Source organism: Myotis myotis, unplaced genomic scaffold (assembly GCF_014108235.1).
Source record: "Myotis myotis isolate mMyoMyo1 unplaced genomic scaffold, mMyoMyo1.p scaffold_m19_p_3, whole genome shotgun sequence".
NCBI lineage: Eukaryota > Metazoa > Chordata > Mammalia > Chiroptera > Vespertilionidae > Myotis > Myotis myotis.
The window spans coordinates 22150420-22164941 of NW_023416335.1; the positions used below are offsets into that span (position 1 = coordinate 22150420).

Sequence of the window (14522 nt, forward strand, 5' to 3'; positions counted from 1 at the left end):
CTTCCTTTCTTCCGTCCAATATAAAGGTTATATGACAGAAGCTGGGGCGTTGGACTTGAACAGAGTACTTTTTCCCTTACATCTAAGCCTTGGAACAGTGAAATCAGTTTCATGTTCTTAAATTGAAATATTAGAAACCGGGTGATATTTTATATTGTTTTGAGAAATAGCATAGCACGGTAGTCAAGGGCAGGGCTTCTGAAACCCCACTGCTTGGGTTTAAATCCTGGCTCTATCACTTACCATCCGGATGGCTTTTGGCAAGTTAAATATGCCCCAGATTCTTCATCTGTAAAGTAGGAGTAATATGGGTTCTGACCTCAAAGAGTGGTTGTGAGGATTTAATGAGCAAATCTGTATAAAGTGCTCAGAATAGAGACTCACATAGTAGGCACCATAAAGGTGTTTGGCTATGATACAATAATTATCAATAGCAAACAACCAGTTTCTAATGTTATGCTATATCTAGGTATATGAGTCCCTCTTGTAATACAGAAAGCCTTTGCTTAAAATTCAAACAAAGGCAAACAAAACTTGATAATGGCTAAGGCAGTGTTATGTTCATGTGTTTAATAACTACTCCTGGGGGAGGGCGAAATCCTCATTTGTAAGTGCAAATACTTCAGGTTACCACATGACAATGACCCTGATCTTGGAGATTCAGCAAAATCAGCTCTGGGAACTGGTACTGTTGTATCGCAAATCAGCGAGCTAGATACGAGATGCCTTAACAAGCCAATTAGGAGTCTTTTTATTGCGCTGGTTCAGAGCAGAATATCTCTGTCAAATTCTGAACAAAAAACATGAAGGAAACTCTATTTATTTATTTAAAATATATTTTATTGATTTTTCCACAGAGAGGAGGGGAGAGGGATAGTCAGAAACATCTATAAGAGAGAAACATCGATCAGCTGCCTCCTGCACCCACCTACGGGGGATGTGCCTGCAACCAACGTACATGCCCTTGACCGGAATCGAACCTGGGACCCTTGAATCCGCAGGCCGACGCTCTATGTACTGAGCCAAACCGGTCAGGGATATTTATATGCTTCCAGTTCTTTGTCTCCCAAATATGTTTTTTCCGGACCTTCTGCAGACTTTACAAAGAGCTTTGTGTAAGTTATTTTTGCAGACAGTTTGTAACCTTGGATACATAATGAACAAACACTTAGCATGAGAATATGGGAATTACTATCAGTATTCACCTATTACGTTAGACGGCTAGCTTGCAAGGTTAGACAGTTAAGTTTTTATCTTTTTCTGTTATTCAAACTAAAAAACAAAGTCATTTTACAGAATAAGAGACTATCTAAAAGTGACAGTTTACAATGACAGAGTTTACAGAACAAGGGACTATCTAACAGTAGCAGAGAATTGCAACTAGCAGTTTTTATACAAGATGTAGGTTACTATGCTTCAGTACCAGCTGGCCTCTAACACACCACTGGAAACATCTTTCATTGGAATTAAAGGATGTGTTTTTGAAATTGCACACTAAAATTTCAGGTGAACATTTTAAGATGTTAAATTTTCTTGATGAAAATATTGAGAGCCTTAATTCATAGTTTTATTGAGATGCCATGTGTGTATGTGTATGCCTGTATCTCTCTGTGTGTGCATGTTATTTAGGCTAAGAAATCAAACATTTGTTTTATAGGCTTGTCTCTCTAAATCAAATAAATAGAATTGCACCAGATAAAAAATACAAAAGTAAGCTTGATGATCCATCTGATAATGTTACTTTTATGAGAGCATATTTTTACATGATCATTTAAAATGTAAAAAATGGTCCTAGGTGTGCACGTCTGAGTTGCAATGCCATTGTGACAGTGGCTGGACCGGTCAAGATTGCAATACGCAGTCCAGACAAGCTCACAGAGAAATAACAGGCAAGTATCTATCTCTTTACAAATCCAGCTAATAAAATTCTCAAATAGCTTATCATGACAAAAACAAAGTTAGATGTTTGACACTTAGGAAGAAATGACTATTTGTAATTGAAAGGTAACTAGGCTTCTTTCAAGAAATGGAAACCAAATATGCCTTCTTAATCTTGCTCTCTTTTTCTAATATTAACTTTCAGGTATCATGATTGAAGCTGAGAGTATCTTTTAAATTTTTATTGATTGATATCATTGACTTTCCTCCTTTAAGACTATATTTCAATATTTCCTCCTTTATAATTGATTCTGTGATCTCAGCTATACACACTCTGTTACTATGTGTTCATTATAGAAGAAATAAAATAAATTGAAGATAATTTTTACTCTGAAGAAGTTTACAGTTTAAATGAGAAAAACCAACAACTTGCTGCTGTAGAGATCCCAGAGGGATGCTAGCACAGTGTTGTATTTGTTCACCAGGACTTTAGTTTCCGTTATTCATGCATTGACTTGGCAAATATTTATTGAACTAATATATATTTGGTCCTGGTCATGTGGCATGAGGGATGTACAGCAAGTTAAATTAAGTCCCTCTCCTCGTGGAGTTTAATGTTTCAGGTACCATACCCAGTGCTAACTAGTTGTAGAATAAGGATTAGGAATCAAGTCTGATTTTTATGCCAGTGCCATTGTAGTAGCAATGGCTCCATGTATAAAAACAGATCCTTAATGTCAAAAAGTCAACAGTCTAATAAAGAAAAATAGGAAATGTACAAATATAGTGAGATTCAGTGGTAACACACCTGGTAACAATGCATATTTATTGGATAACTTTGCAATTACACCATACCACATTATGCGTTATTGAAGGTTTTGGGCCCCACTTAATGGTGTTATAGTGGGATTTTTATGTAGCTGCTGTATAATATAGAATACGTTGCAACTTTCTGGAACTTGGTTTCTATTCATTTAAAAAAATCTTGATTGTTGATATTGTTACAGATGTCACCCCTCTTTTACCCCATTGCCCCCTACACCTGATTTCCATTCCATCTCAAGCCTTCACTACCCTATTGTCCATAGGTAATGCATATCTATAATAATAATAAAGGCATAATACGCTAATTAGACTGGATATCTTTCAGACGAAGGCGGGGTTGAGAGGGAAGCCTGGGTCTCGGGTGCCTGCCGGCAGCCAGAGGGAAGCCTGGGCCCCAGGTGCCAGAGGGAAGCCAGTGCTGGCAGCCGGGAAAAGGAAGGTCTACTCTTGCATGAATTTCTTGCATCAGGCCTCTAATATACATATAGTTGTTTGGTTAATCTCTTCCCAGAGCCCCACCCCCTTCCCTCTGAGATTCATCAGCCTGTTACATGTTTCTATTTTATTCCTCAGTTTATTTTGTTTATTAGATTCCTTGTTCATTTATTTTAATTTTTGGATTCAATTGTTAATAGATATGTATTTATTGCCATTTTATTCATGTTTTTAATTCCTCCTCCTCCTTCTCTTCTTCTTCTCCAACTGCTTTTCTCTTGCTGTTTTTACATTCTCTCTTTGTCTTTAACCTTTGTCATTTTACTTTACTTTTTTTTTTTTAATATATTTTATTGATTTCTTACAGAGAGGAAGGGAGAGAGATAGAGAGTTAGAAACATCGATGAGAGAGAAACATTGATCAGCTGCCTCCTGCACATCCCCCGCTGGGGATATGCCCGCAACCCAGGTACATGCCCTTGAGCGGAATCGAACCTGGGACCTTTCAGTCCGTAGGCCGACGCTCTATCCACTGAGCCAAACCGGTTTCAGCTTTACTTTACTTTTTAATATATTTTTATTGATTTCAGAGAGGAAGAGAGAGGGAGAGAGAGAGAGAGAGAGAAATATCAATGATGAGAGAGAATAATTTATCAGCTGCCTCTTGCATACCCCATGCTGGGGATTGAGCCCGCAACCCAGGCATGTGCCCTTGACCAGAATCGAACCCTAGACCTTCAGTCTGCAGGTCAACACTCTATTCTTTGAGCCAAACCAGCTAGGGCCAACCTTTGTCATTTAAATTATGAGGTGTCTTGGTGTGGGCCTGTTAGGATTCCTCTTGTTTGGGACTCTCTGTGCTTCCTTGACTTGTAAATCTATTTCTTTCACTGGTAGGGGAAGTTTTCTGTTATTATTAATTCAAATAGCTTTTCAGTATCTTGCTCTCTTTCTTCTCCTTCTGGTATCCCCATAATGCAAATGTTGGTATACTTGAAGTTATCCTAGAGGCTCCTTACACTATCTTCATATTTTTGGATTCTTTTTTCTTTTTGCTCTTCTGTTTGGATGTTTTTTTGCTTCCTCATAGTCCAAATTGTTGATTTGATTCTCATAATCCTCTATTCTACTGTTGAATCACTGTAAATTATTCTTTATTTAAGTTAGTGTATGCTTAATTTCTGACTAGTTTTTTTCATGTCTTTGAATTCTCACTAAGATCCTTGAAAGTCTCACTAAGTCCCTTCAAGCTCTCATTAAGATACTTGAGCAAACTTATAACCATTCTTTTGAACTGTGTATTTAGTAGTTTGCTTCCATTTCATTAACATTTTTGTCTGGAGATTTCTTCTGTTCTTTCATTTGTGACATGTTTTTTTATCTCTGTATTTTGGCTGTTTCCCTGTGTTTGTTTCTATGTATTAAGTAGAGCTGCAGTGTCTACTGAAATTCATAGAGTGGCCTTGTGTAGTAGGTGTCCTGTAGGGCCCAGTGGCTCAGCCTCCCCAGTTACCTGATCTGGGCACTCTAGGTGCACTCCTGTTTGGGCTGTGAGCATAGTCTTGTTGTAGTTAAGCCTTGATTGCTATTGATGTCACTGGGAGGAACTGCCCTCCAGGCCAATAGGCTGTGAGGACCAGCTGTGACTACAGTGGAAGAGCTGCTGGAACAGGACTTGCTTCAGTGGGGCTTTGGTGCTTACTGGGTCTACCCCTTTAGTGTGTTGCTTGTGGGTGTGTAAAGTTGTAATCTTGTATGGTCTGAAGCTGTCCACCAGGTGCACTGGCTCTGGGGCCTCCCAGGAGGTGCAAAGTCAGCCACTACCTGGGGCCACCTGGAAGGAGCCACAGAGGGATCTGCAGATTGTCACCACTTGTGTTGGGTCCGGAAGTGCCCAGGTGAGGGCAAGTTGTCTTGGGCCTCTTACTGAAAGGTATGGGGTATGCTGATACCAGCTGTTGCTTGCTTGAGAGATTTTGGGAAAATCTGAAGCCTGAGCCAGGACTGGCCATTCATATGGAAAAGCCACTGCAAACAGCTTGGATAGAATTGAAAATTGGATGGGGCGGGTCCTCAGGGAATTACCAGGGCAGACTGAACAGTGTGAGCCAGGCTGTTGGAAACCCAGATATGGCTGCCAATCAGCTCTGCGACAGAAGAGGTCTTAGCACAGGAACAATGGCCCCTGTAAGCACCCCTGTCTGGGAGAAAGTCACTGTGAGATTTTGCTCTGATGGCAGATAATCCAGTTCCTCCCTGTATGTCCCTGGCTCCTTCTGAGCTGTTGCCCAAGTGCTAGAGCTCGGAGGGGGTGAGTCCATTTAAGTTCATGTGCCTGTCCTTTAAGAGGCACTTCCTTGGTCATGCCATTCAGCCACAATCCCCACTGGTTTTTACAGCCCAAGTCACAGGGACTTCTCTTTCCAGCTCTGGAACCCTGGGCTGTGGGTCTGGTGTGGGGTTGGGACATCTTGCTCCTCCCAGGAGGCCTCCTCCGCAGCCAAGGAATCCCTCCCAATTAAAAAAATGCCACACATAGGTGTCGGATCAGCCTGTTCTGCATCTCTATCCCTCCAGCCAGTCTTGATATACTTTTGTCTTTAAATCTCTAATTGTATGACTTCCATCAGGTGGTTCTGAATGATGGTTGTTCTGTGTTTTAGTTGTAATTTGATGTGGTTGTGGGAGGTGGCGTGTACTGGTGTTTACCTACACTGCCATCTTGGTTCTGAATCTTGGTTTCTATTCTTTTAGAATGAGAGGTAATAGAGATAGTCCAAAGTATTATGATTCTATTATTTTTCCATGTTACTGAATAACAACAAAAATTCAGAACTTTGTAATTATTTTGCTGCAGCTTAAAAGTAAAAGTAGACAGCTTGTTTTACTCTGATTTTTTAATGTCTTTTTGCTTTTAGATTTAATCATGGAAAGGGATGCTTGGAAATCCGCAAAGAACCGGTGGCTTCTAGGTTTCTACATTACTTTACCTGTTCTGATCATAGCAACCATAACAGCTATTACACTGAATTATCTGAAAAAGCGGTTCAGCAAGGAAGAGGAATCCAGAAGTAGCAAGTAAATTTGTGTTCTGAAGTTAAACTTTATCCCACTTGAATCTAGTCAAATGCAAGGCATTATTGTGAGCAGCAACAACATATTTTATAAGGACTTTTAGTACTACATCAGTATATCATTTAAATGTGCGATAATTTTGAATAGTCGCATTTTAGAGATAAAAGATTTGGGAGTGTATTTTAAGTAACTATCCAAAGTCATTGCCTTGATATTTGAGAGAGGAAGAATTCTAATATATCTATATCTATTTATTTTCAAATACCATAGAAGTTCTCAATGATCTCTGTCACATTACAGGAGAAACACCAGAGTATTTATTAAAATACAGATTTTTGGGCCTTATCACACATGAAATATTTCAATTTTCATTGCTGTGTCATATAAGAAATAGCTTTAAAATGTTTCTCTGGGTACAGTCTTCAGAAGTTGAATTCATAATTTAGTCTGCAATAAATTTTTATTTTTAAAGATAATTCAAGCACAAAGACATAGAACAAGGTGCAAATACCCATTTTCCCACCATTAGAAACAAATGCTAATATTTTTCTTATTTCTCTTATGAAATGATCATTACACGTACAGCTGCAGTCCACTTCTAGTATTTGTTTCCTACCTGCGGGAGACAATCTTTACACGGAAAGTCATCGTATCTTACATATTTTTACTACATGTGGCTGTATCCATGTGCCATATCTAGACTTATATATTATTTTACATATTTATACTTTTTCATAGATATATTTTCTAATTCTAATTTTTCTTTTGTGGTTTTCCTTTTATCATTTTTTATTTTTCATGAGCAGTTTTCTCAGAGGTTTTTCTATTTTGTTAGTAATTTGAAAAATACAGGTTTTGGTTTTGTTGAGATCCCTATATTATCTTTGTGTTTATTACCCTTAAATTATGCTCTTTTCCTCCTATGTGCTCTATTTACCTTTCCTGTTTTAATTCTTTGAGTTAAATGCTTTATTTATTACTTTTTAGTCTTTCTTATTTTCTACCATATGTTATAAAAGTTAAAACTTTCTCCTTGTATATAATTGTTTTAGATTAATGAGGGAGGGAGGGAGGGAGGGAGGGAGGGAGGGAGAGCGAGAGCGAGAGAGAGAGAGAGAGAGAGAGAGATATCATTTGTTTCCTGCATGATGCACCTCAATTGGGGATTGGACCTGCAACCTTTTGGTGTATGTGATAATGCTCCAACCAACTCAGCCACACCAACCAGGGTCCTTTGTATATCATTTTATAATTGACATCTAGTTCAAAAAATTAGAAATTTCCAGTATGATTTCCTGTTTAAATCATGACTAAATAGTGTTTTGGTTTTTTTAGTTTCCATTTATGTGATTTATTTTTGTTGCTATAAAAAGTATTTCCATTTTTTTTTTTACTTATTGGGAGAGACTTGCCCTTGACCTGTTTGTTTGCACAATGTCAGCAGCATGCTTGGTAGCATTGTGGACACTTTTAGTTTTGCCATGGTAACATTTGTGGGGCATTCCTGTATAAGTGTCCATTGCCTCCATGTCTACAATATCACCTTTCTTGTAGATTTGCATGTACATAGCCAAAAGAACAACTCTTTTCTAAAAAGCTTAAAGAATGTATAGCAGGTCTCTCTCTCTCTCTCTCTCTCTCTCTCTCTCTCTCTCTCTCTCTCTCTCTCTCTCTCTCTCTCATCTCTCTTCCTTTTGTGTTGGAAATGACTGGAAGATGGTAATTCCACCTGAAAGGCCCCATTTATTAATTGGGTTGTCTTGTTAGTGAGTCATTCAGATCTTTTAATCATTTTTAAAATGGGCTGTTTGTTTCCCTGTTATTTGATTTGAGTATTTTTCATATGTTCTGGATACAAGCACTTTATCGTTTATGTGATTTGCATATATGTTCCCCTACTCTGAGACTTGTAATAGTCATTCTTTCAAATAGCAAAAGTTTTAAATTTTGATGAAATCCACGGTTCACTTTCTTTTTTTATAGATCATGATTTTGGTGTTGCACTTAGGAAATATTTCCCTAACCAAAATTCATGAAGATTTTCTCCTAAAAATTTTATAGTTTTAGGTTTTGCATTTAGGCTTATGTTCAGTTTGAATTGAGTTTTATATGATTAAAGAAGTATGGATACAATGGGTTTTTCTTTTGCATAAGAATATCCAGTTCTTCTAATGTCATTGCCTTTTAAGCTTTGTTAAGCACAATTGGAATAGTCACCACTACTGAGGCAATACTCTTTTGAATAACTGCACAACTCACCATGAATTAGGAGATTTTTCTTTTTTTTTTTTTTTTTATTATTAGTTAAGGTATTACAAATGTGTCCTCATCCCCCCCATTAACCCCCAACCTCCCCCCCACACACACTCATGCTCCCATCCCCCTGTTGTCCATGTCCATTGGTATGGCTTATATACATGTATACAAGTCCTTCGGTTGATCTCTTCCCCTTACCCCCGCCCTCCCCTACTTTCCTTCTGGGGATTGATAGCCTGATTGCTGTTTCTCAGTCTTTGAGTCTGTCCCTTTTCATCAGTCTATGTTGTTCTCTATAATCCACAAATGAGTGAGATCATGTGGTATTTATCTTTCTCTGACTGGCTTATTTCACTTAGCATAATGCTCTCCAGTTCCATCCATGCTGTTGCAAAAGGCAAGAGTTCCTTTTTTTTTTACCGCAGCATAGTATTCCATTGTGTATATGTACCACAGTTTTCTAATCCACTCATCTGCTGATGGGCACTTGGGCTGTTTCCAAATCTTAGCTATGGTGAATTGTGCTGCTATGAACATAGGGGTGCATATATCCTTTCTGATTGGCGTTTCTGGTTTCTTGGGATATATTCCTAGTAGTGGGATCACTGGGTCAAATGGGAGTTCCATTTTTAGTCTTCTGAGGTAGCTCCATACTGTTCTCCACAGTGGCTGCACCAGTCTGCATTCCCACCAGCAGTGCAGAAGGGTTCCTTTTTCTCCACATCCTCTCCAACACTTGTTATTTGTTGATTTGTTGATGATAGCCATTCTGACAGGTGTGAGATGATAACGCATTGTCGTTTTGATTTGCATCTCTCGTATAATTAGTGACTTCGAGCAGGTTTTCATATGTCTTTCGGCCTTCTGTATGTCCTCTTTCGAAAAGTGTCTATCTAGGTCCGTTGCCCATTTTTTTATTGGATTGTTTATCTTCCTTTTGTTAAGTTTCATGAGATCCCTGTAAATGTTGGAAATTAAACCCTTATCGGTGGTATCATTGGCAAATATGTTCTCCCATGTAGTGGGTCTTCTTGTTGTTTTGTTGATGGTTTCCTTTGCTGTGCAAAAGCTTTTTATTTTGATGTAGTCCCATTTGTTTATTTTCTCTTTAGTTTCCATTGCCCTAGGAGCATTATCATAGAAGAAATTTCTTCGGCATATGTTTGCGATTTCGCTGCCTGTGGATTCCTCTAGTATTTTTATGGTTTCCCGTCTTACGTTTAAGTCTTTTATCCATTTTGAGTTTATTTTTGTGTATGGTGTGAGTTGGTGATCTAGTTTCATCCTTTTGCATGTATCTGTCCAATTTTCCCAACACCATTTATTGAAAAGACTGTCTTGACTCCATTGTATGTTCTTGCCTCCTTTGTCAAATATTAATTGGGCATAGTGGTTTGGGTTGATTTCTGGGGTCTCTATTCTATTCCATTGATCTATATGTCTGTTCTTGTGCCAGTACCAAGCTGTTTTAAGAACAGTGGCTTTGTAATACAGTTTGATATCTGGTATTGAGATCCCACCTACTTTGTTCTTTCTGAGGATTGTTGCAGCTATTCGGGGTCTTTTTTTATTCCAGATGAATTTTTGGAACGTTCGTTCTAGATCTGTGAAATATGCTGTTGGTAATTTAATGGGGATTGCATTGAATCTATAAATTGCTTTGGGTAGTATGGACATTTTGATGATGTTGATTCTACCAATCCATGAACACGGTATATTCTTCCATCTGTTTATGTCTTCCTCTATCTCTTTTTTCAGTGTCCTGTAGTTTTCAGCATATAAGTCTTTTACCTCCTTAGTTAAGTTTATTCCTAGGTATTTTAATTTTTTTGGTGCAATGGTAAATGGGATTGCTTCTGTAGTTTCACTTTCTGTAAGTTCACTATTGGTGTAAAGAAATGCCATGGATTTCTTAGCATTAATTTTGTATCCTGCTACATTGCCGAATTCATTTATTAAGTCTAATAATTTTTTGATGGAGTCTTTAGGGTTCTGTATGTACAGTATCATGTCATCTGCAAATAAGGACAGTTTTACTTCTTCTTTTCCAATCTGGATGCCTTTTATTTCTTCTTCGTGTCTGATCGCAATGGCTAGTACTTCCAGTACTATGTTGAACAGGAGTGGTGAGAGGGGGCATCCCTGTCTTGTTCCTGTTTTTAGGGGGAATGGTTTTAGTTTTTGCCCATTGATTATGATGTTGGCTGTGGGTTTGTCATATATGGCTTTTATTATGTTGAGGTATGATCCCTCAATTCCTATATTGCTGAGAGTTTTTATCAAGAAAGGGTGTTGGATTTTGTCAAATGCTTTTTCTGCATCAATTGATATGACTATGTGGTTTTTCTCTCTCAATTTGTTTATGTGATGTATCACATTTATTGATTTGCGGATATTGTACCATCCTTGCATCCCTGGGATAAATCCTACTTGGTCATGGTGTATGATCTTTTTGATGTACTGCTGGATCCGATTTGCTAGGATTTTGTTGAGGATTTTGGCATCTATGTTCATGAGGGATATTGGCCTGTAATTCTCTTTCATTGTATTGTCTTTATCTGGTTTTGGGATTAGGGTGATGTTGGCTTCATAGAATGAGCTGGGAAGTGCTCCTTCCTCTTGGATCTTTTGACATAGTCTGAGGAGGATAGGTTTTAGGTCTTCCTTGAATGTTTGGTAAAACTCCCCTGTGAAGCCATCTGGCCCCGGGCTTTTGTTTGCTGGAAGCTTTTTGATTACTGCTTCGATTTCCTCCATAGTTATTGGCCTATTGAGATTTTTAGATTCTTCCTGGTTAAGTTTTGGAAGGTTGTATTTATCTAGGAATATGTCCATTTCCTCCAGGTTGTCTAGTGTGTTGGAGTAGAGTTGTTCATAGTATTTTCTAACAATCCTTTGTATTTCTATGGGGTCTGTTGTTATTTCTCCTCTTTCATTTCTGATTTTGTTTATTTGGGTCCTCTCTCTTTGTTTCTTGGTGAGCCTGGCTAGAGGTGTATCAATCTTGTTTATCCTTTCAAAGAACCAGCTCTTGGTTTTGTTGATCTTTTGTATTGTTTTTTTGGTCTCTATGTCGTTTATCTCCGCTCTGATCTTTGTTATTTCCTTCCTTCTGCTTACAGTGGGCTTTTTTTGTTGCTCTCTTTCTAATTCTTCGAGTTGTAGAGTTAGGTCATTTATTCTCATTGTTTCTTGTTTCTTGCAGTAGGCTTGTAGAGCTATGAACTTCCCTCTCAAGACTGCTTTTGCTGTGTCCCATAGGTTTTGGATTGTTGTGTTTTCATTGTCATTTGTTGCCATGATGTTTTTTATTTCTTCTTTGATCTCACTGGTGACCCAGTCGTTGTTTAATAGCATGCTATTTAGTCTCCATGTGTTTGATTGTTTTGGATTGTTTTTGTTGTAGTTGATTTCCAGTTTTATGCCTTTGTGGTCTGAGAAGATACTTGATATGATTTCAATTTTCTTGAATTTGAAGAGACTTTGTCTGTGACCCAATATATGGTCTATCTTTGAAGATGACAAATGTGCACCCGAGGAGAATGTATATTCTGTGACTTTGGGGTGAAATGTTCTGAAGATGTCAATTAATTCCATCTGATCTAGTGAGTCATTTAGGATTGATGTTTCTTTGCTGAGTTTCTGTTTAGAGGATTTGTCCAGTGGAGATAATGGGGTGTTAAGATCCCCTACTATGATTGTATTGCTGTCAATCTCTCCCTTGATCCTCTCCAGAAGATTTCTTACGTATTTGGGTGCTCCTATATTGGGTGCATATATATTTACCAGAGTTATTTCTTCTTGTTGGACTGCTCCCTTTAGTATTATGAAGTGGCCTTCTTGATCTCTTTTTATGTCCTTCACTTTGAGATCTAATTTGTCAGATATAAGTATTGCTACCCCGGCTTTTTTTTCACTTCCATTGGCCTGAAAAACCTTTTTCCATCCCTTCACCATCAGTCTGTGTGCGTCTTTTTTTGTGAGGTGGGTTTCCTGTAGACAGCAGATATATGGGTCATGTTTTCTTATCCACTCATTTACCCTATGCCTTTTGACTGGGGAATTTAATCCATTTACATTTAAAGTTATTATTGATAGAAACTTGTTAGTCGCCATTTTTGTTCTTTACCGCTGCGTTCCTTCTTTGTTTCCTGTTTTTTCTATTTACAGCAGACCCTTTAGCATTTCTTGCATTGCTGGTTTGGTTGTAATAAACTCCCGTAGACCATTTTTGTCTGTGAAGCTCCTGATTTGACCCTCAATTTTGATTGATAGCCTCGCTGGGTATAGTATTCTTGGATTCAGACCCTTCCTTTGCATGACTTTGTATATTTCATTCCATTCCCTTCTTGCCTGATGTGTTTCTGTTGAGAAATCGGTCGCTAGTCTGATGGGGGATCCTTTGTAGGTAACTTTCTGTCTCTCTCTGGCTGCTTTTAAGATTCTTGCTTTGTCGTTGGTGTTTGCCAATTTAATTATTATGTGCCTTGGTGTCGATCTTTTCGGGTTCATTTTGTTTGGGACTCTGTGAGCTTCTTGGATTTGTGTGAGTTTTTTCCTCCCTATATCAGGGAAATTTTCTGTTACTATTTTTTCAAACAGGTTTTCTATTCCTTGCTCAGTTTCCTCTCCTTCTGGCACCCCTATTATTCGGATGTTGTTTCGTTTAGCATTGTCCCAGAGTTCTCTTAGGCTCTCCTCCTGCTTTTTAATTTTTTTTTCTAGAAGCTGTTCTGTTTGGGTATTTTTTTCTACCTTGTCTTCTAGCTCGCTGATGCGGTCCTCTGCTTCTTCTAGTCTACTGTTGATGCTTTCTATTGAGTTCTTTATGGCAGTGATGTCGTTTTTCATTTCTTCTTGGTTTCTCTTCATTTCCTCTTGGTTCTTCTTCATTTCCTCTTGGTTCCTACACATATTGTTGAATTGGTCTTCCATTTTTTTCATCCACCTTATGACCATTACTCTGAATTCTTTCTCTGACAGGTTGCTTGCCTCCATTGCCTCCATTTCGTTTACTTCCTTTTCTGATGATGCCTGTTTTTCTCTCATATTTGGGTTGGTTCTTTGTTTCACCATGATTTCTCTTCTCAAGGTGTTTGGTTATGTAGTTCTCTCTCTGCTGCGCTGATTCAAAGGCACAAAATACAACACAACAAGGCACAACATACAAGGCAACAAACTAAATGCATTCACGATATTAATAACCCCAAATAAAGGTGACCCCCCGAGCGAAGAGAATTAGGGGATATAGGAGAAAAAAGAGAAAAAGATTAAAGAGAAAAATAAAAAACAAAAAGGAGTGCCGAAATGAGATTGGGAAAAGGGAGAGAAGAAAAAAAACAAAAATACAAAAAAAAAAAAAAAAAAAGTAAGAGAATGAAATAGAGGTGGGGAAGAGGCTATTTGTATGGGGAGAGCGAGGGATTGGAAATTAGATATATAAGTAGGGTGAAATTTAGACAGTGGTTAGAAAGAAGGAATAGGTAAAATCCAAAGCAGGAATAGGGTAAGAGAAACAGGACAACAAAAGGGGAAAAGTGAAGAAGAGAGTTTTGGCTTAAGGGTAAATGTGAGCTAGAGAGAAATGATGCTAAAGGAACGATGAAAATAGTGTGTATAACACTAATCCCAAAATAAAATAAAGAAAAATTAAAAAAATAATAAAAAATAAAATGACACTTGAAAAAATGGTAAAAGGATAGCAATAATACTGGTTAAAAAAATGTAGTAATTAAAAAGGTAAAATCAAGTGATGAAAAAAATAAAAAATAAAAAAATAAAATAAAATAGGTTCTTAATGAAATGGTGAAAAAAGAATTTAGAAAAAAAAAATATATATATATATAAAAATATTCGGAAGTAAAGGTGCTTCAGATCTTCCACTCTTCTTTTTGGCACGCCTCAGTCCTGCCAGGCATTCAGGGGAGTGTTGAACTTCCCTGCGATACACTGTCCCTCCGTGCAGTAAACCACAGACCTGATTTTAAGGCAGCTTGTATTTGTTTACCAGACTGCCTTTATTTGTGATCGCAGAAGAGACAGTTCGTGGCTCT

General features: G+C 37.9%; 1 protein-coding gene across 1 annotated transcript in view; it reads left to right on the top strand.

Annotated features, from left to right (window-relative positions):
* ADAM32 (ADAM metallopeptidase domain 32) overlaps nt 1–6220 on the top strand; it is a 99413-nt gene extending 93193 nt beyond the window's left edge. Inside the window, exon 18 of the mRNA XM_036297235.1 lies at nt 6057–6220. Within this exon, the coding sequence (XP_036153128.1) occupies nt 6057–6220 (164 nt within the window). The remainder of the gene's footprint in view (nt 1–6056) is intronic.
* Nucleotides 6221–14522: the final 8302 nt, after the last annotated feature.